Genomic DNA, 26648 nt, shown 5'->3' with positions numbered 1-26648 from the left:
AATATTTCTTCTAATTAATTTCCTTTCAATGTGCACAAATTTGTGCACCGGGACACTAGTGTGATATAAAGGAGTGATTTGGCCCTTATGTATGTGGGCTGGGAGCTCGGGTGGCTTCCCTGGGCAATTCTGACTCTGGGGTCTCAGACGAAAGTTGTCTATCTTCTTGGGAAAAGTGTCTGCTTAGGTCCTCTGCCCATTTTTTAATTGGATTGTTTGCTTTTGTTGTTGAGTTGTATGGGTTCATTATATATTTTAGATGTTAGCTCCTTATTGGAAATATCGTTTGCAAATATCTTCTCCCATTCGGTTGGCTGCCTTTTTCTTTTGATGATGGTTTCTTTTGCTGTGCAGAAGCTTTTTAGTTTGATGCCGTCCCAGTCATTTATTTTTGCTTTTACTTTCCTTGTCTTTGAGGTCAATTCATAAAATCCTCTTTGAGACCAAGGTCCATAAGTTTAGTACTCATGTTTTCTTCCATGTATTTTGTTGTTTCAGGTTTTATATTTAGGTCTTTATCATGCTAAGAGAAATAATTCAGACAGGAAAGGACAAGAATCATATGTTTCATTCGTGGGAAATAAAAGAGAAAGCAACAAATGAAACAAAATTAATAAACTCTTAGACACTGACTGACAAGAGTATGTTAGTTACCAGAGGGGCAGGACGTGGGGGGGAGGGCTGAAGAGGGTAAAAGGGGGTCTAATATATGGTGATGGAAGGAGACTGGACTGTGGGTGGTGAGCACACAATACAATATACAGATGATGTATTATACAGTTGGACACTGCAACTTATATAATGTTATTAACCAAAGTCACCTCAATAAAATTAATTTTTAAAAATTGTGGTTTCCAGCTAGGGTTGCGTCACCTGAAGGTCTGAGAGGGGGTGCAGGGGCTGCTTCTACAGTGGCCCACTCATGAGGCGGGAGGGGTGCTGGCTGTCGGCAGGAGGCCCATCCTCTGCTGAAGGCCCCTTTCCACAGTGCTGCCGAGGGTCCCCAGGGCATGGCGGCCTCCTCCAGGGCAAGTGATTGAAGGGAGAGCAAAGTGGAAACTGTCATGTCTTCTGACGAGTCTGGGAAGTCCCACACTGTCATTGGTACTGTATCCTATCGATTACCAAGTCAGTCCTAGTCCTTGTGAGAGAGACTACATAGGAGGTGAAGACCAGGAGGTGAAACTCATGGGAGGGGGCATCATGGAGCTTTGATAGGCCACCTATTAACTGTAATAGGATTTACTTAATATTGCCTACTTTTTACTAAAATTAGCTTTATTCTAAATAATGCCTATTAAGTCCCCAGACTCATGTGCTAAGTATCTTTATCAATACAAATGAACATAAACTTAGAGTTACTGATTAAAAAGAATGCTCTTGCACCACCTGTGCTCACCTGCATGCTTACAGTGACACAAACACCCCCCCCCACCCCCCCACCCACCCACCCCTACGGGGAACAAAGAGTCGACTGATGGAGGCTGGTGGCTTTCTGGTGTTTGGTCATGACTCCCAGCTATTCCCTGCTGTCCGCTTGGAACCCAAGAAATGCCGGTGCTGATGGGCCATTTGCTGTCTTCCTCTAGGACCGCCTGTACTTCGTGATGGAATACGTGAACGGCGGTGACCTCATGTACCACATCCAGCAGGTTGGCCGGTTTAAGGAGCCTCATGCTGTGTAAGTGAGAACCTTGCTGTGCATTTCCCTGGGGACATGCGGGTGGGTTCACAAGCTCACCTAGGGTGTCTGCTAAGATCTCATGGCCCTTCAGCAAGCCCTCAGGGTTCCCTCGGGGCCCCATCCTGTCATTCCAGAGGCTGCCGTTCAGCTCAGCCCCGTCCTCCCACCTGCCCAAGGCTGTGACCACTATATGCTGGTAGAGTTGCATTCTTCTGCTTCCAAATCCTGCCACTCGCATATCTTGGCACAATTGCAATGGCAATGTGAGCTCAGAGTTGTCTCTCTTCTTCAACTTCTAATAGTGGACTATAAGCCTTAATCCTATTCTCTCTCTGTGTCTCTCTCTCTCTCTTTCTCTCTCTCTCTCTCTCTCACACACACACACACACACACACGCACACGCACGCCTTGAAGCCCTGCCCAGCCCTGTGCTATAACCGGCCTTCAGTAAGAGCTCTCCCACCCTGGCCTACCATTTATCAGTTGTATAACTTGGCCAAGTTATTTTATGTCACTGAGCCTCGGTTTCCACATTTAAGGAGCAGGGAGGTAATAGTAGAACCCACCTCAACAGACTGCAGTTAAGATTGAAACAGATAGTAACCCACAATGATGCTAGGGAAAGGGCCAGCCTTCAGCAGATGGCAGCTGCTATTATTAAGCTACTAGAGGCCTGGCGCACAAAATTCGTGCACGGGTACGGTCCTTAGGCCTGGCCTGCTATCAGGGCCATCTTCCCCAGCTGCCCACAGCTGACCCCGCCCCCCGCTGCCACCCACCCCCAGTTCCCGGTTCGCCATCGGGTGATCGATGCCTGACAGCCAGGGGAAGGGACCGAGAGATTGGCTGTTCACACCTGCTTGCCGGCCCTGCCCCCGCCACAGTGGCTATCAGGCGATCAGAACCTGCCAGCCAGGAAAAGGGACCAAGAGGTGGTCAGAGAGCCTCATAGTGACTGGTCCATCGGTCGTTCAGCAGATGGCATTAGGGTCAATTTGCATATTACCCTTTTATTATATAGGATTTTAACTTGGTGTACTCTGAACCGACTCTTCTCCAGCTAGTACATCATATTCCATGGCCTCCTCCCCACCACGCAACTGCTGACCCTCTGCCCACCCCAGTGGATCCTTAGGGCAGTTATCTAAACCCTGCTCACCCATCCACACTCTGTACTTTGTTTTATGAGATGGGTGGCTGGCCATCCATGACAGGCATTGATGTCCTACGCCCAGTTCAATGTTGTATGGAATTCTGAGAGTTGCTAAGCATATGGTGTCCTTGAACTTCTCGTGGATTTGTTTATTTCAGATTTTACGCTGCAGAAATCGCCATCGGCCTGTTCTTCTTACAGAGCAAGGGCATCATTTATCGGTACGTGAGCTGTGTGCTTTCCCCTGCGTGACCTTTGCTCCTCCCTTCCCTGCTTCTTTCTTTAACTGCTTTTAAAATAGATTCTGTGGTGGGGAAGAGTCCTCCCAGGCTAACTCGGGCATGTGCTCCACCGGGCGGAGGCAGTGTCACCCACTGCCCTGGCAAAGCTCGGGCAGCTCTGTGTGGCGATACCTCCCTGCCCTCCGCCACCAGTGATGGTTTGTGCCTCAAACCCGAGGCCATTTGCTCTAAGACAGTGGTTGGCAACCCGGCTCAGCAGTCTGCCTTGCATGAAATACCGACTTCTGCACGTGGACCACAAAGTTTCAATCGCACTGTACGTGCGCGCCCACACATAGTATTTTATGGAAGAGCCACACTCAAGGGGCCAAAGAGCCGCATGTGGCTTGAGAGCCGCGGTTTGCTGACCACTGTTCTAAGAGGTGGCTCAGCAGGAGGGCCCAGCACTTCTTCCTCTTGCCTGGAGATCCCACATTTGCACATTTGGGGAGCAAGCAAAGCATCTTGGTTAGCAGAACATGATAGATCATATTATTATGAGACCGGTTGTGGTGTTTTGCTAAGTAATCACAATTCAGAAATGGATTTCTGAGTAGCTTGCCCTGAAAGACAGGATTAAGTTTGGGACTTGGCATTTGCCCATGTTTGGAGGAGCAAGTGTATGATCACAGCTGCGTGAGTCAGACTCTCCTATTTCATGCAAGGCAGACTGCTGAGCTGGGCTGCTGTCTGTCAGTGAGTCGGGGTGTGCAGTTCTCGCAACCACACGGACGCACCGCACAGACAGGGCCGGCTGCGCTGCTGCTACGCAAGAGGGTCTGGCAGCACAGGGGCTTCCAAAGGGCATTTGCCACGTGTGGGGTCTATTGAAGTACATTTCATTCATTCATTTGACAAACATTTATCAAAATCCCACCGTGTACTGTGATGGGGATACAGCTCTGAAAAAACAGGCCTAACCACCCGCCTTTGTGGAACTGATACTCTGGTGGTGGGAGACAGACTCGGGAACCAGGCCTAGGCAGCCGAGCAGTGATGAGTGCTGTCGGGGAGGAACGAGCAGGGAGAGGGCTCGGTGTGTGCTGGGTGGTGTGGTGCCCGCCATTCTGCAGACGGCGTGGGATGATGTTCTGAAGAGTTAGAGGGACCTCAGAGTCCTGGACCTCTTAAAGCAACAACAGGATTGGGACTAAAAGGCGTAAAGGGATCAGGCCTGGTGGTCTGAAGCAGATAGGGTGGTGGCCTGTGGGTGCTGGTGGCATGGAGGGCTGGAAGGTGGGGCCTTGCCAGAAGCCTGCAGACTCCTGGCTTATCGCTGCTGGAAGTGGCAGCATGAAGTCTAGCTGGCGAGGGACGATCTTGTCCTGACGACACGGAGCCCCCACGCCCCCTTTACTCCTGGTGCCAGGGGGCGGAGGGGGGGCGGTCAAAGAGGAGTGGCTTCAGCTGGTGCTTGGAACAGAGGGGATAATAGTGTGTACTGCACGCCGTGTGATCGTTCCGCCATGCTTGCCCTCACTGCCCACGCGGACCTGGACCTGTGAAGCCTCAGTTTCCCCGAGGCTGTCACGGTGTAGCATTTTGGTGTGCCGAATGCAATGCTGGTGTTGGCAGCTACACATCTTCTGTGTGACATGAGCCGTGAATCGAAGCCAGTGACCTCCCTGTGCCTAACGGTCCTAACCTGAGAGGCAGGGTTGGGTGACTGCTCCCTCTGATTTTCCCCTTACACGTTGACCTTAGAACCTGACCCTGTACAGCGCTCAGGTTGCTGGGGGGTCGAACATGGGACTGCAAGTTTCTTGAAGAAAATCTTATTCCAGGGGAGGAACCCGAAGAGGAAATAAGAATCTTTGTCAACTGGGTTGGGATCAGGGTGAGGTTTCCAGTTGGGATCAGGGATGTGGGAGACAGGACATGGCCATTCAGGCCATAAAATCCCGAGGTCAGCGTCTCAGGCGCTCAGCATGCTTCACTCCAAAGCTCTTTCTCTGAGTGCATGCGCTTCCACGCTCCCTCACGTCTGAGGTGGTTTCAGGAGCTATTCATTATCCCTTTAAGCCACTTGGCGTCTGAGGCCCGGCATTTGTGTGTAGCAAGAGTCCGCCTCCCACTGTGCAGATTTAAAATGCAGATACTCACTCAGCCCCCGTAGCCAGGCCAGGCACACAGCCCAGGCTCTGCCGCTTGGCACGCTGGCCGAGACCTTGAATCGGAAGTTAGTGACCGAGGAAGCAGAGACTGGCCCTCGAAATCGGCCCCACCTAGTTCCCAGGGCGAGAGGGGAAGCGGTTCTTAGTAGCAACATCCAGAGGGCAGCCCCAGGGCTCCATGGAAGGAGGGCGAGTCCGTGCCGGGGCAGCCTGGGGGCGGGGGGGGGGGCAGGGGTGTCTTTCCTGCCAGCTCCGTGCTGCACTTAGGCCTCCGTCTTGGGCCTCAGCTCCTCAGGCTCCATGAGCTACCCATTCCCTTTAAAACATCCTTTTTAGGTGGAAATAGAGTTTGCTTTTGTTGCTCACATGAAAGAATCTCAATTAAGACAGAGTTTGTGAAACTGATAAAGTAAAACTATAAAAACATTACGTGACAGCGCGTGGGCTTCTTAATGTCATTGAGATTGCCTTCATGGTGGCACGATCTTTTCCAATGTCACAAAGCCCTCCCCCTTTATTTAGTGCCTCAGTGAAGAGGTGAGCAAGTGTGTCAGACTTGCCTCTCTGAGGACCGTGCTGGGGGTGTTGCGGGGATGGGGCCGGGGGGACAGAAGAGCCTTCCTGCCAAACTTAGTATCAAAGGAGGGTATTACATTGAGCAAAAGAGGACTCTCAAACCACGCTGTGTGCAGCGAGTATACCTGGGTGTTCTCCACCCTAAGGCCTGTGGCTCCTGACACTCCTCTCCTGTAACATGAAGATCTTACCCCTTCTCTCTCCAGTGCCCAGCTACTTGTGTGGGGGCATGGGGTCAAGATGAGGGGGTTGTGCTGGGTCCCCCGTGACCAGACCATGTAGACTAGTGTGTCTAGGTGAAGCACGTTTCTGCAAAGCCCAGTTTCCCTAAGTTCTGAGCTAGCATGCAGGGACCCCGGCTTGCAGATAAGCATGAGGCTGGAAAGAGATAGCACCATGGACAGCACCAAAGATAGTGGACGCCAAGCCCGGGTGCAAGTGGACTGCTACCCCGCTCCCCCCCGCCCCCCGCCCCCCCCCGGCCCCAAGAAGAGACCTCGCAGACACAGGTAGGAGGTGCCAGCATATGTGTCCAGGTTGTGTTCCTTTAGTTGCAAATGCGACAGCAACTCAATTCAGACTAACTTAAGAGGCATGTTGGGGCTCAATCCCGGGAGCGTGCAGGAGGCGGCCAATCGGTGACTCTCTCATCGTTGATGTTTCTATCTCTCTCTCCCTCTTCTTCTCCCTTCCTCTCTCTGAAATCAATAAAAAACATAATTAAAAATAACAATTTTGTGAAAAAATCTCTTCTATGAAATGCAAGGGGTCCTTAAGTTACACACGTCAGTCCGTGAGGTGCGCCTGGACCTGTGCCCTTCATTAGCATCCAGCATCCTGGGGGTGTCTTCTCCCGCCCGGCGTCTCGCTGGGCCTCGTGAGAAGCTGGGCGCAGTTGGCTGTGCAGAAAAAGCAGCACACACGGGTTTGTGGACCTTTCCTGATCTTCCTGCCAGGTGATCGGCTACTGGAGGGCCAGGGCTGCTTCACACACCCTTCTGTTCCCCACACACCCAGCACAGTGCCTCACACAACGTGAGTGGCCGTTGGTTGACTTAAAATAAATAATGTGTATTAAGTCCCTACATTCTTATGTTCAAAACAGTGACCTAAAACTTGACAACGTGATGCTGGATTCCGAGGGCCACATCAAGATCGCCGACTTTGGCATGTGCAAGGAGAACATCTGGGACGGGGTGACCACCAAGACGTTCTGCGGCACTCCGGACTACATCGCCCCTGAGGTGAGCGCACCCCGGCTCATGCCCTCACTGCGCCCCCACCCGGTGCTGCGCAGAGCAGCCCCCCTGGCCCTCTGAGCTGTCAGTCCTTAGAGATCACACATGCAGATTCGCTTAGCACACACCCAGAGCTCAGGCCCAGATACACCCAGGTTTGGGAGAAAGCTTAATTATACTCAACAGAACCATCCACCACAATCAGCAAAATCCTCCTTCAGCTACTGTGGCTCATGGCCATGTGGTGCCTGCTTATTGTGACATCAGAATGTTTGTGAAGGCGGGAGAGGTCCCTGGGCTGGTGTGAGGCAGGAGGCAGTAGGTGTGCTGAGCCCTGGAAGACCTGGCTTTCCTTCCTGTGATGCAGGTACAAATGAAAGGGTAAAGGTCGAATTCTAGTCCCCCTTCCCGAAGGAGATGGTCAGTTGCAGAATGAGTGTCCCAACACGTCGTGGTACAAACATTTGTGCCAGGCGATGCTTCCCTTTTTCTCTGAGTTGGTGCCCGGAGAGGTGCAGGTATGTGCAGTCTGCTTCTGGTTCCTAAGGAATGGGACTGAGGGTGTGGCACAGCATCTTGGAAATGGACATCCTAGGCTTGCCTGTCACCTCACGTGGCACTGGTGACTGGAGGCCCCATGTAACTAATAACGTGGCACAATATTTAAAACCTGCATTCTCTTTCACCAAAGCAGGTCCGCTCCTAGGAACCTAGTTTACATCATGCACACGTGTACACACACACACACACACACACACACACTTGCACATGCATGCACACGCACATGCACACACACACACACGCACGCACACGCACACGCACCCGGGTGGGGAGGTGGCCCCTCCGCAGCCCGCAAGGAGCAAGCTGCAGGCGGGCCTCCCGGCTTCGCCATCCGCAGCCACATCGTGCGGCAGCGTCTCTCGCCTCCTCGGGCTCGTTTTCCTTTGTGGAAGGATTGCGTTAGGTTGTCGTGGGGATCCAGTCGAGGTGACGTGCTTCACAAGTGTGCGGGAGTCCCCACGGAGCTCCGCGTCCTCTGGGGCTCACGCACGAGCGCATTTCTATCCGCGTGGGAGCTGGGGTGGCAGACGGCGCTGGATCGGTGGACCCTGTTTGTTAGGAAGCACTTATTTAGCCACACAAGCAGTCACTGAGTTACAGGACTTCCCAGTAATAGCAAACATCTGAGGGCATGATATGCGCCGGCACATGTTTCTCTTCCATCCTCACAAAACCCTGCGACATGGATACTATTATAAACTGAGGAAACTGAGGCTTGGAGAAGGTAGGCAACTCCTTCCAAGTCACACCACTGGGAGGAATGGCGGTCAGGACCCAAAGTCTGGACTGCTTCCCCAGACCTCGACCTTCCACCTTTGCTCTGTCACCTCTGAACCCTCCGACAGAGTTTTACGCCCAATCAGAAATGTGGATGCTCATCGGTATTCTAGGCACTCCCATGCCCTGGCAATTTGGTAATAAGTGTCAAAACCCTGAACACTGTGTATAGTGTTTGAGCCCTGAAAATCCGCTTCTAGGAATTCATCTTTTTCTTTTTTTGAAAAAGTATCACTTTATTTGTGCCCTTGAAAAGTTGTACATAGAAACGTATAATACAGTCTGTAAACAGGGAGGGTGTTGCCTCCACACTGCCTTCCGTCTTAGGGACCTGACTTACAGAAATAAGGGGACAAGTGTGGAAATGCCTCATTACAAGAGTCTGTATTGTAGCGTCAGGAGAAACCTCGCCCGTTGGGAATTGGTGAGACAGGTTTTGTAGCCGGGCAATGGGACGCTATATCAAGTTAAGCCTGAGTATGTTGACATAGAAGTATTAACATGGAAATGTTAAGTGACTCAAGTACTTTATTAATATTTCATACATCAAAGTATTTATGTTTATGTAAAACACATACACACAGAGAGTTTAATCTCTATTCACAGAAAAGAATCTAGAAGGAAATAGACCAAATATCAATTATAAGTTTTCTCTTGATAAAGGATTATGGGTGATTTTAATGGGATTCCCTTAGCTTATCTATATTTTAAAATAAATAATAAACTATTAATAAAAGCTATGACATTTTTTCACTTAAAATTTTAAATTTTGGTAAATAAAAGCATAAAATTTGCCATCTTAACCACTTCTAAATGTACAGTTCAGTAGTGATAACTACATTCACATTGTTGTATAAATGTTATTACTTTTATAACGAGAAATAAATACAGTTTTTCTTCTTAAAAGTTCACACTCGCTGTATTAAAATTAAAAAGAGCGCACATAGCAAGTGACTCGACAGGCCACGTGGCATGCACAGGCGTCCCCGGCCTGAGGCCGCTGCCGGGGGAGCCCTCTCCCCGTGGGGAGCAGCAGCTTGCCTGGCACCAGCTCCCTGTCCACTGCTTTAGACGGCGGCCTGCACCTGGGACTGGGACAGTCTGTTTAACCTTTCACAGTAGGCAGGTGACCTCCCTCCCCCGCCACCTGGCCGTCCACTCTCACTGCAAAGGTGTGTGTCCAGTCTCCGGCTGCAGACACCTGCTCGCCCCCTGACGGGCTGCCTTCTGTCTTCCAGATCATTGCGTACCAGCCCTACGGGAAGTCGGTGGACTGGTGGGCATTCGGAGTCCTGCTGTATGAGATGCTGGCCGGGCAGGTAATTGAATTTGAGTGATTTGTAGGAAAAGGCCTCCCACCACCATCTGGGTGGCTTCCCTGCAAGAGAGTGTCAGCTTGATCCCCGCTCATCAGTCTGAAGCTCTCTGACTTTGTGCCTTGTGGCGGCCCTAGTCTTGGCCGATTTTCCTTCTCTTCTCGCTGGAAGCCTGCAGCTTCCCCGTGGGCCAGGGCGGAGGTGCTGGCTCGGGAGGCTCAGGCAGGAATCCGCTCGCCCACCTGTCCTCTGTCCCGCAGGCGCCCTTCGAAGGGGAGGACGAGGATGAACTCTTCCAGTCCATCATGGAGCACAACGTGGCTTACCCCAAGTCCATGTCCAAGGAGGCTGTGGCCATCTGCAAAGGGGTGAGTGAGCGCCTCGAAGCCAGGGCCTCCACACACAGGGTGCCCCTCCCAGGGAGGAGGAAGGAGACTGAGCTCCACCTCTCACCCCACTGGCCACCCCCAAGCCCTGGCGGACCTGCTCCCTCCCAGAGGAAAGGGCGCTTTTTCTCGTTTGTGCCGTCCAGGCCACGAGGAGCGGCATCTCGCTGCTGGCGGGCTCCAGCCTCTGGCCCAGCACGGGAATGAGGCAGGGAGCCCAGGGGCTTAGCCGAAGAGCTGGAACCACGGGAAGGTGGAGGTCTGTGGCACGGCCGGCTCAGCGCATGAGTGTGGTTAACACTGAGCACGTGGCTTTGTTTGAAGAAAATACCAGGGAGTGCTGCTTTTGAGGGGTTCTCCAGATGAGCGACCCAGATTCCATTTCCTAAGCCGCCCCAACACACAAAGGGCTGCAAGCAGCACATGGTGCACGTGTGAGGAAGGCAGGGCCCTGTTCCTAAGGGTCGCGAGGTGCGTCTGGTGCTGGGCCAGGAGGCCTCGCAGTGGCCGGGCCAGTCCCTGGAGGCCCGTGGGCTCACCTTTGATGCCTCTTGGACGACCTCATGTGCTTCTGCAGTTTGAAAAGGTCCCCGTGCCTCTAAACATATTATCCAGAGGTGGTCACTTTTCCTGTGACGGAAGTGTGCAAGCAACATGGGACCTCTGGACACTAGGGCCCGGAAACGCTGCCTTTTGAAGTCAGCTCTCCCTGCAGTCTGTGGTGCAGGCGTGTTCTTGAGGTTAGGGCGTGGCTGTGTCTTCTAGAGGGTTCCTGTGTGTGTCTGAATGAAGCAGGCCTGCAGTCCCAGATCCTGGGGTGTCTGCAGATTTCCCGTTGTCTTCCTCCCCTCCCCCAGCGCTGCTCTTCTGGAGCGTCAGAGGCCATGGAGCTGGCCTGGGTGTGGGCAGCTTGGACCAGCCTCTCAGTCCAGACGCACCTCGCCACGCTGGCTGAATTCCCACTCTTAGCGAGTGGCCTGAGCTTGGCGGTTCAGCTGCCTCTGTTAATGTGCAAATGTCCCTGGAAACCGCATGTGAATTAGGCTCAGTCTCGAACATCTTAAAGTGAATTGGTTAAAAGTATTTTCGTTGCGGTGTGAGGCAAGGGCAGAGAATTGAGACCTGCAGGTTCATTAGGAGCCAAAGCGAGGCTTGTAGGGAAAAGGGCCCGGGGAGGCGGTGCAGGCCCTGAGGCTCTGGGTGGGAGGGAGAGGCGTGCCTGAGCCTTCAGTCTGTTTGGTGGCTGTGGGCATTGAAAAATCAGGATTTCCCACAAGCATTCAGCTGCCAGTTTCCCTTAAAACACGCGGTCTCAGTCCGCTGGCTTGGAAACCAGTGGCCCTCCAGACAGAGCACCCTCTCTGATCTGCCAGGTGCCACCTGGGCTCAGACCTGACCCTGGCCTGCTAGCCCTTGGACCGCAGGGACGTTGTCTGCCCGCATCGGTAGATCAGGGATGCTGACGGGCCTACACACAGGTCCTCGGTGACTCCAGGCCTTGGTGCGTGTGAATGGGAACAGCGCCGGGGGCTCTGCCCCAGCCCCTGAGCTATGGTTACTGTTGCTAGCGCTGGCACTGCCATGTCACATGCCAGCTCCTCTGGGCATTTGGGTTTGCACCCCCCACGATTGGAATTTTTAAAGTGGGGGGTTTTGGAGATAAGAGCCCTTTGCAGATCTTGACCTTCCACCTCCTGGGAGCATGGTTTGAAATAAGTCACTTTGCGGGGGGGGGGGGGGGGGGGGGGGCGCGGTTATCTCAAAAAAGGAAACAATAGTATTCATTGGACAGAGTTTGTGAGAGCGTTAAAGAACCTAACCTAACAGGAAGCTCCTTGAGTAGTGTTGCACACAGTAGGTGCTCAGTGCACACTCAGGGCCTGCCCCTCGCTCTGCCGGCCTGCACAGCGGGGCTGAGGCAGCCACGGGGCGAGTGTCCAGGTCTCAGCTTCAGCTCCAGTTAGCAGCTCCCTGGGAGAGCAGATTTCTGTTAATTCAGGACCCAGAACCTTCAGGGTTCACTGGGTCGACTTTCCAACCACGAGGCTGGGGGCTGAGTTGAGTGGTCTGAGTCCCGTGTGGGCTTTTCTCAAGGCCGAGCCTCCAAAGAAGGGGCGATGCTCAGGGAACAGCCGAAGGCTTCCTTTCAGTGCCCCAGGCGTCCGTCTGGGAGGCCCTCGGGGACGGGCGCTGATGACTCCAGCTCCTGCACCAGCCGGTGGGGAACGCAGTCTCGCTGAGTGCCGCTGTGGCTGCAGTGGCTTGGCTTGGCAGCTCCCCGTACATGAAAATTAAGCCAGGCTCTTGAATGCAGTCCCAACCCCAGGGAAAATGCTCTTCCTATATCCATCCTGACAGACCCTATTTTCTACCAAAGAAAAACATCAGCACCTCTCTGCTCAGACTGCCACGCCCGCTTTGAACAGCCGTCCAGCGTGGAGGCAGGAGGGGCTGTGGGCAGAGCCGTGGGCCGGGGGCCGGGGGCCGGGGGCCAGGCACATCTGCTCGGCCACTGCTGCTGCTTCGCTGTGCGGCCTGGGACGAATGGCTCCTTTACCGGACCCAGCCTCTTTGTCTGGAAGTGAGGATAAGAGTTGCTAAGGCCTCCGAGTGTTGTTGTGGAGACGGAGGTGTAACGTGGCACGGGAAGCCGTGGGCCTGAGCCTGCCCTGTGCACGGAGCCCTCCTGATAGTGGTGGTGGTGGTTCTGTGGCCACGGTTCATAGCCTTCCCGTCCTCCATGCTGACCCTACACAGATCTCAAGGCTCAGCTCCGTTTGCTCGCCCTCCATAGACCCTCCCTGACCAAGCCACAGGTACCTCGGGAAACCGCACGCGAAGAGCTCTCCCATTCCTCTTAAAAGCCCACGTCTTATGGTTAGAGGTGGGGTCAGTCTCGGCTCTGCCCCTTACGCTCTGTGAGTCCTTGCTAGTTGCTTAACCTCTGTGAGTGCCGCCTGCCTTGTCATTCGATGGAGAAAATAAATGCTCAGTGCAGGGGTGATTGTCAGGACCAGGTGGGGTTGTGTGTGTAAGTGAAGACGTAGCTTAGAACGCTACGTGCCCAGTTATTCTCCCCTGGAAGGTGGAGCACATGTGGAAAGTTTGTGTGTGTGTGGGGTGGGGGAGTGGTGGTCGGGGAGGGGGAGAGGGTGGCAGAGATAAGTTATCTTGTAAGCAGGAATCAGCTGAGCGGAATGGCCAACAGAGTAGGTGTGACTGGCTGGGCCCCTCCCTTCCCCTCAATCAGCAAATCCTGGGCAGCAATCTAAGAGCTCTGACGCCCTGGGCTCCTTGTGTCTGGTCAACGCTGGAAGCTTTTTGGACCTGTACGTCCCAATCACTTTTGTTTCTTTCTTTTTTAAAAAGAATCCTCACCTGAGGATATTTTTTTCCATTGACTTTTAGAGAGAGTGAAAGAGAGGGTGGAGATAAGGAAGGAGGGAGGGAAGGAGAGATTTATGTGAGAGAGACACATCGACGGGTTGCCTCCTGCACCCACCCTGACGGTGGCTGGGATCGAACCTGTAACCGAGGTACATGCCCTTGACCAGGAATCGAGCCCGTGACCCTTCAGTCCGAGGGCGATGCTCTAACCACTGAGCAGCCGGCCAGGGCTGTGTTTTGATGCCCTCTTGTCGGTACTTGTTAATAATCACCACTCCTCCTGTCCACCCTGTGCATTCGCTGAAGTGCCGATGGAGACACGTCCAAGCTCCTCTGATTCGCTCGCAAGAGGAAGTCTGTCTGGTTTAGCCTCGGAGCAGCTATTCATCTGGTCTCTTGCGCGGCTCCGAGGCCCGAAGATGGAGGGTTTGCTAAGTAATTTCACAGGAGGCCCCTGCGGAGTCTGGGGGAGTGTGAGGCGAGGGAAAGGAGCCGGGCTGGCTTTGACGGTTTAATGAGCTTTCGGGAAGTAATTACTTGAAACTTGGGCCCATCTGACTAGTATTTCCTTCTGCTGTCACGGAGGCTTACTGAGAAAGCCGACACTGTCTGGATGTTGCCGTGGCCAGGGCTATCCTCCGGCTTTCTCGTGGCGGGAGGAGGGCGGGAAGAGACCGGAGCTGCTCTCATCAATGCAGCAGTGATTGCATAAATCTTATTCTTGAACCCAGATTCATCGTGGTGACCTTTCTAACTTGAAGTCTGGGCCTCGGTTAACCACAGGGATCTCGCTCTGGACAAGTAGCCTGCAGGCACTATTGTCGGGTCCTCCTGGTACAAAGCCCTTGGCCAGGAAAGCAGTGCTGGGATGAAAAATAAAAAATAAAAGTTACTTGGGCCCTGACTGGTGTTCTCAGTGGTTAGAGCATCGGCCCACCGAGGGCACGTATCTCGATCCCCACCCTGGTCGGGCGCGTGAGGGAGGCAACCAATTGATGTGTCTCTCTCACATGGGTGTTTCTCTCTCTCTCCCCCTCTCCTTTCATTCTTTCTAAAAAAAAAAAAAAAAAAAATCAATGGAAAAAATATCCTCTGGTGAAGATTAACAATAACAGCAACAAAAAATTAGCTGGGGCTCTTTTTTTAAGTCCTTTTCCCAATTACAGTGTCCATCGATATTACTGTTAGTTTTGGCTGGGGCTCTGCAGGGTCCTTCCTTCCTTCCCTAACTCCTTAGCGGGGTGCTCTGTGCCTCAGGCGGCTCCCCAGAGGCCACTAACCCCACCCTTTCTCTTTCTCTTGAAGCTGATGACCAAGCACCCGGGCAAACGTCTGGGCTGCGGGCCGGAAGGCGAGCGGGACATCAAAGAGCACGCGTTCTTCCGGTATATTGACTGGGAGAAACTGGAACGCAAAGAGATCCAGCCCCCGTATAAGCCAAAAGCCGTAAGTAGGCGTTCCCTCTGGCCGTTGGCCACGTGTACACCCCGAGCTCTTTCCCCGCCCGCCCGTGTGCGCCCTCCCCGCTCTCAGAGGCTGACGTGGACACTGGCACGTGGATCGCTCACATTTCTGTACAAAGTCTCAGGTGCAGAAATGGCGATTTCCATCGCGCAGCCTGGCCTCTGTCAATGTGGGGGGACGATGGCTACCGAGGCTGTTCTGTCAGTTCGGTAACTGGGACCGGCCCTGCTGGCAGCGTTTCCGGATGGGGCTTTGGTGAGCGGGGTCAGCCCACTCGCAGATGCGGTCAAGAACCCAGTTTCCCCCTCGTTCTTCCCCCTTGGCTGGTGTCGTCTCTTCATGCTGCCACTGAAAAGGTCATGTGTCTCCGCAGCATGTGAATTTAATTCTGAAACTCGCACCGTCTCAGTCAGTAAACAAGAGGCTCCCCCGAAAGGGAGAGAGATGAGACAGCAGCGGACCCGCTCACAGACGCCGGGAGCTTGTGTAGCACAAGGATGAAGGCCCCTTTCCCACCTGCACACACAAGAGTGCTCCGTCCCCAGAGACCCGCGATGCTCGTCAGCTCCTGGGTTAGGCAGATCGGTGTTCCGCTGGGGGATGTTCCTCGTTAGACTGAGTAGAGCGGAGACCCGGGGGCATTACCATGGGCTGTAAAACTGCTGACTGAGGCTGAAAGTGAGCATAAACGCTGTCATCGAAACCTGCGGGTGTCAGGGACTCGGGTGTGAAGGAAACGACCATGGTCATGGTACACATTTTTATCAATTTTCTGGCCACTCACTATGTGCCAGGCACCGTATTAGGCACTTCACACGCCACATCTAAGTCAGTGGTTCTCAACCTTCTGGCCCTTTAAATACAGTTCCTCATGTTGTGACCCAACCATAAAATTATTTTTGTTGCTACTTCATAACTGTCATGTTGCTACTGTTATGAATCATAATGTAAATATCTGATATGCAGGATGGTCTTAGGCGACCCCTGTGAAAGGGTTGTTCAACCGCCAAAGGGGTCGCGACCCACAGGTTGAGAACCGCTGCTCTAAGTCCTCACAACGACCTGCTCCTCCTTGTAATGGCAGAGGAAATGGAGGCTGTGAGGTCACTCAGCCAGCGCCCACGGAGCCAGGCTTCACAGTCTGGCCCGGCAGAGGCACAGAATGCCCGGGGCCAAGGGCAGGTGGTTTGAGAAAGTCTCCCAATGACCTCTCATCGCCCCAGTCCTGCACATCCCAAACGATTAGAAGACAGCAGCCCCGGTGAGTCCTGCTTCCATCTGGACATCTCCTGGTGCTCAGAGGCAGGCCCCTCCCGCCACACACACACACTCACACATACATGTACCTGCAAGCATGTCTCATATGACATCACCTCCAAGTGCCTATTGTCCTCCAGGTAATCAACACTCATCTAAGATACACAGGACTGAGCTCAGTATTCCTAACAGTGTCTGACTCTCGGCGGATACAGCGGGCCCAACACACTCTTGATGACTCTAGCGATGGCGGACTTGGATGAGTGAGCGCCCCTCGGCCCCTCCGCTCATCTTCTGTAACACAGGGAGGACCGTCTATGCATAAAGCGCTCAGTGTGCGCCTGCACAGGACAGTTGATAATGAGTTTCAGGGTCTCGGGCGCAGCATCTCTGAGGGGCACGGCGTCGCGTCCTGCTGATTCGATCGCTTAGAGTGCCCGTGTGTCCACTTGCGGCTGGAGAGGGGCCTGCGAGTCACAGGCAGCAGCATCACTTTTATTACACCAGTTGGGAAGAGGTCAAAGGGCAGTCTGGAAGAGAAGAATGGGTTGTCCGTTCAGGAAACTGGAGGTGGACACCACTCATTGGAGTTTTGTGGGGCCATTCATGACGTCTCAAAACGGGGGTCCCCTCCTCAGTGGGCCAGAGGAAGAATGCAAACGCTCCCATGCCCGCCGGCTCTGAGCCCAGCGGCGTTGGGGTTCAGGGTTTGGTTGTAGGGCAGTGGTTTTCCGTGTGGCCTCCTGACCAGTGGTGTCAGCATCACAGAGCCTGTGGGCAGGGCCAGTCAGAGGCCGGGAGTGTGGCCAGAGAGAATCTCTGTAAGAGGAGGATGCTGCTTCCCGCCCAGTCTGGGTGACAGCTCAGCTACCTCCGAGGCAAAGCAGGCCATGGAAACGTGGTCAGGGGAGGGGGCCAGAGGCCGACCGCAGAGCGCCAGGTACCAAGAAGGCTCAGCGGATGTTCATTCCCAGCGGCCAGCAGGAGAGCCTGGTGGCCACCACTGGTATTGCAGTCTTTCATATTAGCCAGGCCACAGCCGCTGCCTTTGTCTGGGCTGGCCAGGCCTCCTGTGCAAGGAAGCAGGCACTGCACTGGTCTGTCCTCATCAGCATTTTATGTGAAATCTCACTATTTTTTTATATCTTTGCAACAGATTTTATTTTTATAAAACATAGTTTTATTTATTTCAGAGAGGAAGGGAGAGGGAGAAAGAGAGAGAAACATCAATAATGAGAGAGAATCATTGATCAGCTGCCTCCTGCACACCCCACACTGGGGATCAAGCCCACAACTGGGGCATGTGCTGTGACCGGGAATCGAACCGTGACCTCCTGGTGCATAGGTCGATGCTCAACCACTGAGCCACGCCAGCTGGGCAACAAATTTTTAAAAATTAAACATAATTCCGGCCGAATCAAATACATCCATAAGCCGTCTGAGGCTGTGGATGGTGAGTGTGCGGCCTCTGGGGAAGTCGGCTGACATTTAGTCCGCTCCCATTGGTTCTGGTTATTCCCACCGAGTCCCCTCTGACTGGTCCAGCATTTTGACGATTCCTGCTAAGCAATAATGACTACAGAAGGTCGAGCCCAGTGTCTGGCTCACAGAAGGTGCTAGGAAAGGGGAAAGGTAGCTGTTCTTGTGGGGAATGAAAAAGGTTGCAGTAGTCAGTGATGGCCAACAGGATCCCTCGGCGGCTGTGCGCGGATTTCACTGGCCAGTGCCTTCAGTTCCCTGGCGTGGGCTCAGCAGTGACTCTCACATACCGTGACTGGACCGGGCTGTGCACGTTGGGATGTCTACCTCCAGCTCTCAGGGGAAGGGGCACTGCCCGTGACCCTTAGACTGAGTTAGAAACAATGATGGCAATGCCGCCCACTCATTTGATGCCACCTGAGCAAGTGACTTTCATGTCTGCCTGCGGGCCTGGACCCCCTGTAAGGATTTCACGTCTCCCCTTCCCCACTCCTTCCCAGGGGCTCAGGCGAGCGCCCGTGTGCCTCGTGGGAACTGAGCACCCACAGTCTGTCGGTGTTCCTGACTCACGCACACCATTAAGAAGAATGGGGGAGGGAAACCAAGGGCAGTAACAGGAGTGCATTCCAACGCCGTGGAGGGTGCCGACAGTGCCGCCATGGGAATCATGTACGGGGGCTTTAAGGTGTTCCCATGCCGTCTCCATGGTGGCACGGGGCTGTCAGTGTTGCCCTCAGCCCTGGAATACACTGGCTCCGGAGTGTCGTTCAGGGTGCAGAGTGATTGCGCATCGATGTGGTGCTCTGGGTTCAAGCCCCTGCCGAGGGCTCTCCGCTGCCCCAGAACCCGTCTAGGTTCCTTAGCGATGGCTTTGGGGGCTCCCGAGGTCCAGCTGTGCCCCTCCCCCAAGGGAAGCGCGTTTCTGAGCTTCTTGCTGCCTTGTCTTTCCTTTTGGCTTTGTCCACCCACAGTCCCCGAGTGCCCAGCCTCTGCCAGCGCCCCCCGGCCTGCCCCTTCCCCTCAGGGAGTGAGCAGAGGGTACCCTCTGGGAGGCCCTGTGGTCCCGAGTGGGGACCCTGCCCCAGTGTCTCATCCAACTCCTGTGATTGCTGCTTCAGTATCACGTGTGCCTTTTTGGTGACAGTCCTCTCATGGTCGAACGGCAGTGCTTAGCCTCCGGCTTAGAGCATGGCAGGTAATCGGAATGCTTACTGAGTGAGCGCTCGGCTCTGGGAGCCGATCCTGCAGTGCGCTCTGCTGAGGGCTGTAGGGGGGCTGTGGGGGTCGGAGTAGAGCACTGTGTTTTCTCACGCTCAGCAGCGTCTCCCATGTTAACGGCTGTCGGGCAGCCGCTGCCCCATTCATCCAGGGCTGCAGCGTGGGTCCTGGCAAGGTGGGGTGCAGTGTGCACCGGGGGAGACTGGTGAGGGGCCTCAGGGCGCAGTGCGTGGAAGGCTGTGACTCCTGCCGTCTGTCACTGCCCAGGCAGTGCCACGGGTGCCATGAGGTAGCCTAGCAGAGCTTTGTAAACGGCACACACGAGCCCCTGGCATCTGATTAACTCGTGGATTCTCTGGGCCCAGCCCGATTCCGCATGGCTAACCAGGTGATGGGATGATTGATTTAGGAATGGAATCTCCCTGAATGCTCACAGAACAATACCTCTCGGGAAGCTGGGGTTTAAAATAATTCTCGTGGGACCTCTGCTATTCACACAGATCGCCCTCCCTCTGCGCCAGGCACTGCTTTCAGTGCTTCCAGTCTTCCCGGTTCCTTCTCACGGCCCCTCAGGAGGCGCTGTCGGCGCTGGGCACGGGGCGTGGAGCTGGGGAGGCAGCACTGCCCGGCCTGGCGCTTCCCTGCAGCACCTGGAGCTCCTTGGGTTCCGACCGCACTGCCAGGAGAGCGGATGCTCCATCTAATGGCGCCCACTGCGCGGCAGGAAAAGACCAAGTATTCTTACAGTTCAGATGATTTCAAATGTATTATAAAATATCGCCACAAGTAAGTGGCATAGTCTCACCTTTTATAATTCACTGGCAGGCCTTTAAAAGATGCAAATCTACTTGTTCCTGGAGGCTTTGATTTTGAGGCTGACAGCCAGCACGCAATGACTGGCCGGTGGGAGCCTCAAGGATGCGGCACTCCAGTCAGGCGCAGGGTGTGGGGTTTGCAGAGAGCGTAATCAGAGCATTGGGCTGGTTTGCACACTGACTAACAACTAGCCAAGAGTCGTTTAAGACAGAAAGCCTGGAGCCTGCCTGCTTGTCTCTCTCCATCCACCCACTCGCCCACGGAGCCCCGATAGAAACTGCTGCCAAGCCAGGCTCCCTGGGATGGTTTGAATGGGCAGGTTTCCAGGCCAGTGAAGTTCCTGTCACTTGCCAGGTGCATGGCTTTGAACTGTCTCCTGGCATAGAAGCCAACAATTTGAATTGAACGGTAGCTGGGGAGCATGCTGGGGGGAGCATGGAACTCTTAGGATATGTCAGGCAACAACCACTGACATATCATAGAGGTCGAGAACTGGAAGATGCCCGAGGAGTGGGACGCCACTCTTCCCTGGAGCTGCCTTCCCCAGCTCCGTGCCCTCGCGTGCGGGGTGCTGGCACCTGCCTCCTGGAGGGGTTGGGAGAAGACATGAGGTAAGACCGGAAGGCACTTAAAACAGTGCCTACGCAGGGAACAAAGCGGAACCAGGCAAGAAAACAGACGCTCCATTCAGTGTTATTAATAACTCCACTTTTAGCAGAAACAATAAAACGGGCCAGGCAGGCCCTATGAAATGATCCCGTTTCACTAGAGCACGGAGCACGGTGCTACCATCTCACTCAACCCCTGGAAGCAGGTGTGCTGTTGGCTCCTCCGGGCTCCTGAGGAAACAGGCTCAGGGAGGCGAAGCGACTTCCCACGGTCACACAGCGAGTACGCGTGAGTGCCAGTGTCATTAAACGCCCACCTCTACCTCCAGAGCCTCCTTCCTGGCCTCTGCAGTGCACTCCCCACGTCTCCCAGACAGCTGCACACACACAGGTTTTGAACGTTCCTGGGCCAGGGGTTCTGTTGAGTGAAGATTCATGATGTCAGCTTCCTGATTCATCGTCAGCCCTGCCCAGGTTGTGACTCTTACCACAACGCCCCGGAAAGCTAGTGGCCAAGTGGGGGGGGGGACTGGAGGAGGGAAGCGGACGGACCCAGGGAGACAGGGTCAAGTAGAATGTGATTGAGAGTCCAACGGAACCGGATTCAAACATCAGCTTTGCTGTGCACCCCGCCCCCGCCCCCGCGGTCTCAGCTGATCACCCGTCTCCTAGGTCAAGGGAGAAATTAAGGCAGCGGGCACCCGTGGGGGTGGCTCCTGACTTCCTGGGCCTGCGTGCTGACCTCCTGGACCCCTTCCCTCCGTGTACCCTTCGTGTAAGACCTCCCGCCCCCCTGCTCCATCTCTCTGTCTGCCTGTGCCTACAGCTTCTCTCCGTATTAATCAAAGCTCCTGTGATTGCAAATAGGAACCTGATTCAAACTGACACTTAAAGAGCATTTTTAAAGTGTTCCGTTAAGGCCAGATTCGGGGTCTCAGTAATGTCGGAAGGGACCCATTTCTCTGCATCCTGCGGCTGCTTTCCTGTGTCGGCTTCATTCTCAGAAGGCTTCCCAGGCAGAGCTGCTCCAGACTTACACCCTCATCTTAGCCGCTTCTGCCAAACCAGAGCTTCCTTTTCCTAAGACTCCCAGCAGCCGGGACTCAGTCGACTGGAAGGTACTGGGCCAGACGGCCATCTCTAAGCTCTCACTCCCCGGGGGTGGGGTGTGCTGACTGGCCAGGCCTGGGTCACGGCGGGGGACCCGGCCCCTCCTGTCTGGACCAGGCATCTTGGGCGGAGGAGCGGGTCCTGCCGCTAGGAAGGGTGGTGGCCACTGAGGAGGCAGAGCAGCTGTCCACTCCTACTTCCTCTGGTCCTTCCTCAACACCTACCCAGCCACACCCTTCTCATCCTAGAAACCCCGCCCTCCCGTGGGCTCCTCCTTCCTGCTCCTGGGGCTGCTGCCTTATCCTGTCATGCACAGGTTTGAAAGAGTGGCCAGTTAATGCTCCACTTAATTATAACCCATTCTTTCCTCATTCCGGTGCAGCCTGGCTTCTTCTGTGGGCACTTATCTCCTTGAGTCAGCAATGACCTCAGGAGGCCTTCTTTCACAGATGTGTCTTATCTTTCTTGACCTCTCTATTTTATTTGGTACTTTGATTTTCCTCCCATAAGAAAACAAACTGAAAAAGTACAATATTCAGGCAGCATCAAAAGCTGTGCAGTGAAGCCCTCCTCCCGCACCAGGGACCCCCTCCTGCACCCACCCGCCTGCGCAGTTCTGTGCTCCCCTCCACTCCCGTCCGTCCTGGAGATCTCTCTTATTAAGCACATCGAAATCTCCTTCATTCTCTCAATAGCTTCCTGGCTTCCTGTATGTGTGAGTATGTCTATAGGATATAAATTCAGACTCCTTTCCTCCTTTTTAAATTATTTTTTTAATTTATTGATTTTTGAGAGAGAGAGAAAGATAAGGGTTTGTTGTTCCACTTACTTATGCACTCATTGGATGTCTTGTATGTCCCTCACGGGGACTGAGCCTGTAACCTTGGTGCATCCGGATGGTGTTCTTACTGAGTGGGCTACCGGGCCAGGGCCAGCCTTCCCTCCCTTTTGAGCCCCTCTCCTTTGTTTTTATGGCGCTGGGCTCACTGACTTTCTTCCGCCTCCAGGGCCGGTCCTGGTAGAAGTATTGACTCCGTGGAGACGTCTGGTGTCAGTAGAATTTGGAGGGAGAGAGTGGCCCATGACCCGGAAAGGGAGGGGAAACGCATATTTCGTGTTTATTTATTTACAAGTGCGGTTTCTTAAAAACAACCGACTAGGGTGTGAGACACAGCAGCTCCCAGGTGGTCCATGCGTCTGCTTAACCTGCGACTCGGCTGCGAGTGGAGAGGCAGCCCTTTGCCCTGCACACATCTTTCCTCACTTCCGCTGATGGGAGCCCAGACCCGCCTCACCTTGCCGTCCCTCACCCATGCCACCAGTGTTGGTGGGAGAGATTTCATTTTGTGTTGTTGTGGGTTATTTTTAACTTTTTAAATCCTCACCAAAGGCTACATTTTTATTGATGAGAGAGAGAGAGAGAGAGAGAGAGAGAGAGACATCATTGGCTGCCTTCCATACTCACTCCGACAGGGGATTGAGCCCACAACCTACGTATGTGCCCTGACCAGGAATTGAATCCGCCACTTCTTGGTGCACTGAGCCACCCGGCCAGGGCGGTTTTGTGTTTTAGGTGCCTATAACAGTAATATCCTAGAATAGGTTAGGGTGCAGGGCCTTCCGGACCCCTCTGTGGCCAGAGCACAACCACATGTGTCAGACTAGCTCACAGGACAGGACTGAGCCAGTCAGCACTCGGCAGCAACCAGCGGCTACCTTGTCAGATATCGTATGTGCATGTCGCCCAGTCATCCTCACCGCACACTGCAGAGTAGGCCCTTTGCCATCGCAGGAAATGTGGCTTCGGGGACCTCGCTAACTTGATGAAAGGTTGTGTAGTTGGGGGTTGGTGGTGCCAAGATTGGTACCCAGGTTAAGTGCATGCCCCGTGATTGGATAGAAGTCAGAAGGCAGTGAGTGTGGTCCCTGGAATCAGGCAGCTGAGACTGAATCCTGGCTCTTCTTTACCCGGTGAGAGCTGACCACGTTGTGAACTTTTCAACTGACCTGTTGGGTGGAGGTAACCTCCCAACCCCGTGAGGATCAAAGCCATGGGAACACCGGCAGATGGAGGGATAATTCCTCTTTGGGGGCTGGCTTTTTTGAAGCCGGCAGCATGGTTCCAGGTTAGTGGTGAAGAAGAGATCAGGAAAATGTGGCGCTTTGTTGGCATGAGAGATGGGTGGCCTGTCATCTGGGTTTTGAAAAGCAGGGTGAACAAAAATTAATGAGTCTCCTTCGGTTCAAAGGGCGAAAAGCAGCCACCGCCCATCCCCCAGCACCCGGGCGCGGACCACATGCTGCATCCTGGAGATGCCGGCTGTGGAATCACAAGGGCTGTGGTGTTTATTTTTCTTGGTGCTTTGAGCAACTCTGTTTTGGCAAAAATTTAGAAGACTGATGGAAGGTCAGAGCCAGTCGTCAGGTCTGGAGTCAAATCCTAGCTCTCTACACCCGTTCCTCCTCGGACAGCAGAGCCTGCTGGGTGGTTAAGTGAGGTGATGCGTGTAAAGCGGCTACACGGTGTCCGGCTCACAATCAGCACTGGACATCATCCACTGGGCAACACGGGGTGCCTCCATGTGCCGAAGCCTGGACCGGGCCTGGGGAGCAGTGACGGGCAGAGCCAGGGGCTTCCTCTCTCAGTCTGGAGGGGACACAGCAACAAGCAGACGAGCAGGAAGGAAACATGTGCTTTCAGGTTGGGGTGCTTGAACGTTTTGTCTGGCATGAAAGAGATGGACAGGGTGCTCCGATGGAGAGTGACCGCAGGGAGAATGGGGCCCCCCACTTGGAAGGGATTGGAACAGCCTCTCTGAGGACGTGGCATTTAAACCAAGACCTGAGGAAAGCAAACATTGCCTGTTACTTTTAAATGAAAAATTATAAAAAAACAACAACAACAAAAAACTGCTGTCAAGCACAAAGGACCCCCCCTCTTGCCACCTCCTCCTGAGTGGACCCAAGATCCAACGTCCCGATTGTAAGGGCCTTCATCACCGCGGACCAGAGCTTTTGCCTTTCTTTCCTTCGCCGCGGCCCGACCACGCTGGTGCCGTGACTGCTCGGCGGAAGCACTGGGCCCATGCACGGCCTTTGAAAGTGATCTTGAAAGTGATCGGGTGTGAGCGTGGCTCTGTGTTCCCGGCCGCTTCTCCCTGGGCGAGTCCCTCCTTGCTTCCCGCTGTGGAGAACTGTGTGAGGCATACAGAGGACCCTGGATTTCACTGGATATGCACGTTTGAAAGAGATACCGTGGCCTGGTTAACTTTTCATGGCACCTTCTAGTTTCAGTTCCTGTCTTGATGGAGGCCGGCGGGGAGCTCCCTGCGCCGTTAGCCTCACGTTATCCAACCCAGTTGAGCAGCGAACAGCGTGGGCTGGGTCTTGACTCTCTTCCTCAGCACCTTAGCCTGGCCTGGCCCTGTTTTCACTCCATTTCTTCTGGGCTCTTTCCTTCCCTCCTTCAAGGAAGCGATGCCCTTCCTTCTGGTCCTACTCAGCTTAGGTGTCACCTCCTCCAGAAAGTCTCCCTGGCCCTCCCTAGGCTCCCGCCTCTGCTCCCAGGCAGTGCTTCTCCCTGGCACCCTGCCGTGGCCTGTGTGCAGCTGCCTCCTCTGCTAGCTGTAAGCGCCATGATGACAAGGACAGGGACCTCTTATGCCGCTGGGCAGAGGATGCGTAGGACCTCCGCGCTAGCCTCCATCAGCATCTTCTCGGCCCCAGGCACACACGAGGCAGCCGCGTGGGCGGTCTTTGTGTTCTTGACTGAGACGAAGCCCATTAAATAGCGCCAGGCAGACCTTACCCATCTGGCTAAATGCCCCATTCTCTTTATTTCTGTTTTCCCGCTCTCTTCCAAGGCAATAGCTCCTTCATTTAAAATAGCTTTTTTTCTTATTATAGAAAGAACTGATTGTAATATAAATTTGAAAAACACAGTCAAGCATCCTATATAATAAAAGCCTAATATGCAAATTGTCCCCTTGCTTGGGAGTTTGACCTGGAGTTCAACCAGGGGACAGGGCCGGCAGCCAGCAGGCCCTAGGGACCCTACCTATGCATGATTTCGTGCACTGGGCCTCTAGTCAAAGATAGAGTAGAAAATGAACCAATCTGGAAGTCTCCCAATCTCCATGAGCATATATAAGACATGCATACAGATATCACACACACCTTGTGCACATAATTTATAGAAAGGGAACACATTGCATGCACTGTGAGTTCTTATATGGAGTGACGCCCATTAATATTCTTTTATCTTCTTTCAATGTTTGAAAGTGTTTTGCATGGTCATACATCAAATAGACATGTCATTATTTATTTAACTTTCTTCCCTATCAGCTGGTAGCTGATTTCAAATCTTTTTCCTTTCTACCAATTATTTGGTGAGTATCCTTTGTCTTGATGGGTAAGCCCAGGAGTCCAGGAGGGTCCAGGAAAGGCCTCCTGGAGGAAGTGCCCCCTGCTGGGGGCAGGGAGGCTGCCTGGGAGACAGCCGGGTCGGGGAGGCCGCTGCTCCTGTTAGAAGACAGCCCAACAAAGGCTTGGAGGAGAGAGGGCGTGAGTGAGTGCTCCCAGGCAACCGCAGTTCCTTACGGAGGAGGGTGTGCTGGGGGTGGGGCGTGGGGCTGGGGGTTGTGGGCGCCGAGGGGCTAGTTACTACCAGATGGCCAGGGCTAAGTCCTGAGCAGTCCCGTCAGCCCTGTTAAGGAGTGGGGCCTCGGGCAGCGGGAGGCGCCGCTGATGGAAGCGGTGACATATCCAGGCTGGAGTCTGAAAGATCCTGCGGCTGCTGGGCCTGCGCCAACTCCTCATTTGACAGCTAGACGCAGAGCTGTTATTAACACAATGAAACAGAAATTAGAAAGAATTGAAGAAGAAAAAATGCTCACGTGTCACAGCTCACAGAGAAATGTTTCAAACTGTCTAGGTTCTCACACTCGGCACCACTGAACGAGTCACAGTCCTCGCTTCTCTGCGCCCTGGAGGAGCGCCATCTGTTTACGTAACCTGCTTGGTGTGGCCCCAGCGCTGCTCCAGGAGCCCCAGCGCTGCATCTGGGTGTCTGGGGGGCTGGGGTTTCTTTGGGGAGCTCAGCGAGGACGGAGCACTGCCCAGGAACAGGAAGCAGGTGTGGCCCACACTGCGTCTGTGCTGGGCCCCAGCACGGAGCTGCCGTTCTCCCGGACGCAGCGGGCACAGAGCGATCGGCTGCGCCTC

The 26648-nt window shown here is 54.0% G+C and overlaps 1 protein-coding gene across 2 annotated transcripts in view; it reads left to right on the top strand.

Moving 5' to 3' along the window:
• The window catches only part of PRKCB (protein kinase C beta), a 290571-nt gene that overhangs the window by 253750 nt on the left and 10173 nt on the right, over positions 1-26648 (top strand). For both annotated transcript variants that reach the window (XM_070413662.1, XM_070413661.1), the window contains exons 11-16: positions 1590-1681; positions 2996-3058; positions 6914-7052; positions 9623-9703; positions 9961-10068; positions 14779-14919. In XM_070413662.1, the coding sequence (XP_070269763.1) occupies positions 1590-1681; positions 2996-3058; positions 6914-7052; positions 9623-9703; positions 9961-10068; positions 14779-14919 (624 nt within the window). The remainder of the gene's footprint in view (positions 1-1589; positions 1682-2995; positions 3059-6913; positions 7053-9622; positions 9704-9960; positions 10069-14778; positions 14920-26648) is intronic.

Source organism: Myotis yumanensis, unplaced genomic scaffold (genome assembly GCF_028538775.1).
Source record: "Myotis yumanensis isolate MYYU_CA2020_CCGP unplaced genomic scaffold, mMyoYum1.0.hap1 SCAF_4, whole genome shotgun sequence".
Classification (NCBI taxonomy): Eukaryota; Metazoa; Chordata; class Mammalia; order Chiroptera; family Vespertilionidae; genus Myotis; species Myotis yumanensis.
This window is presented reverse-complemented; position numbering and strand designations above follow the sequence as displayed.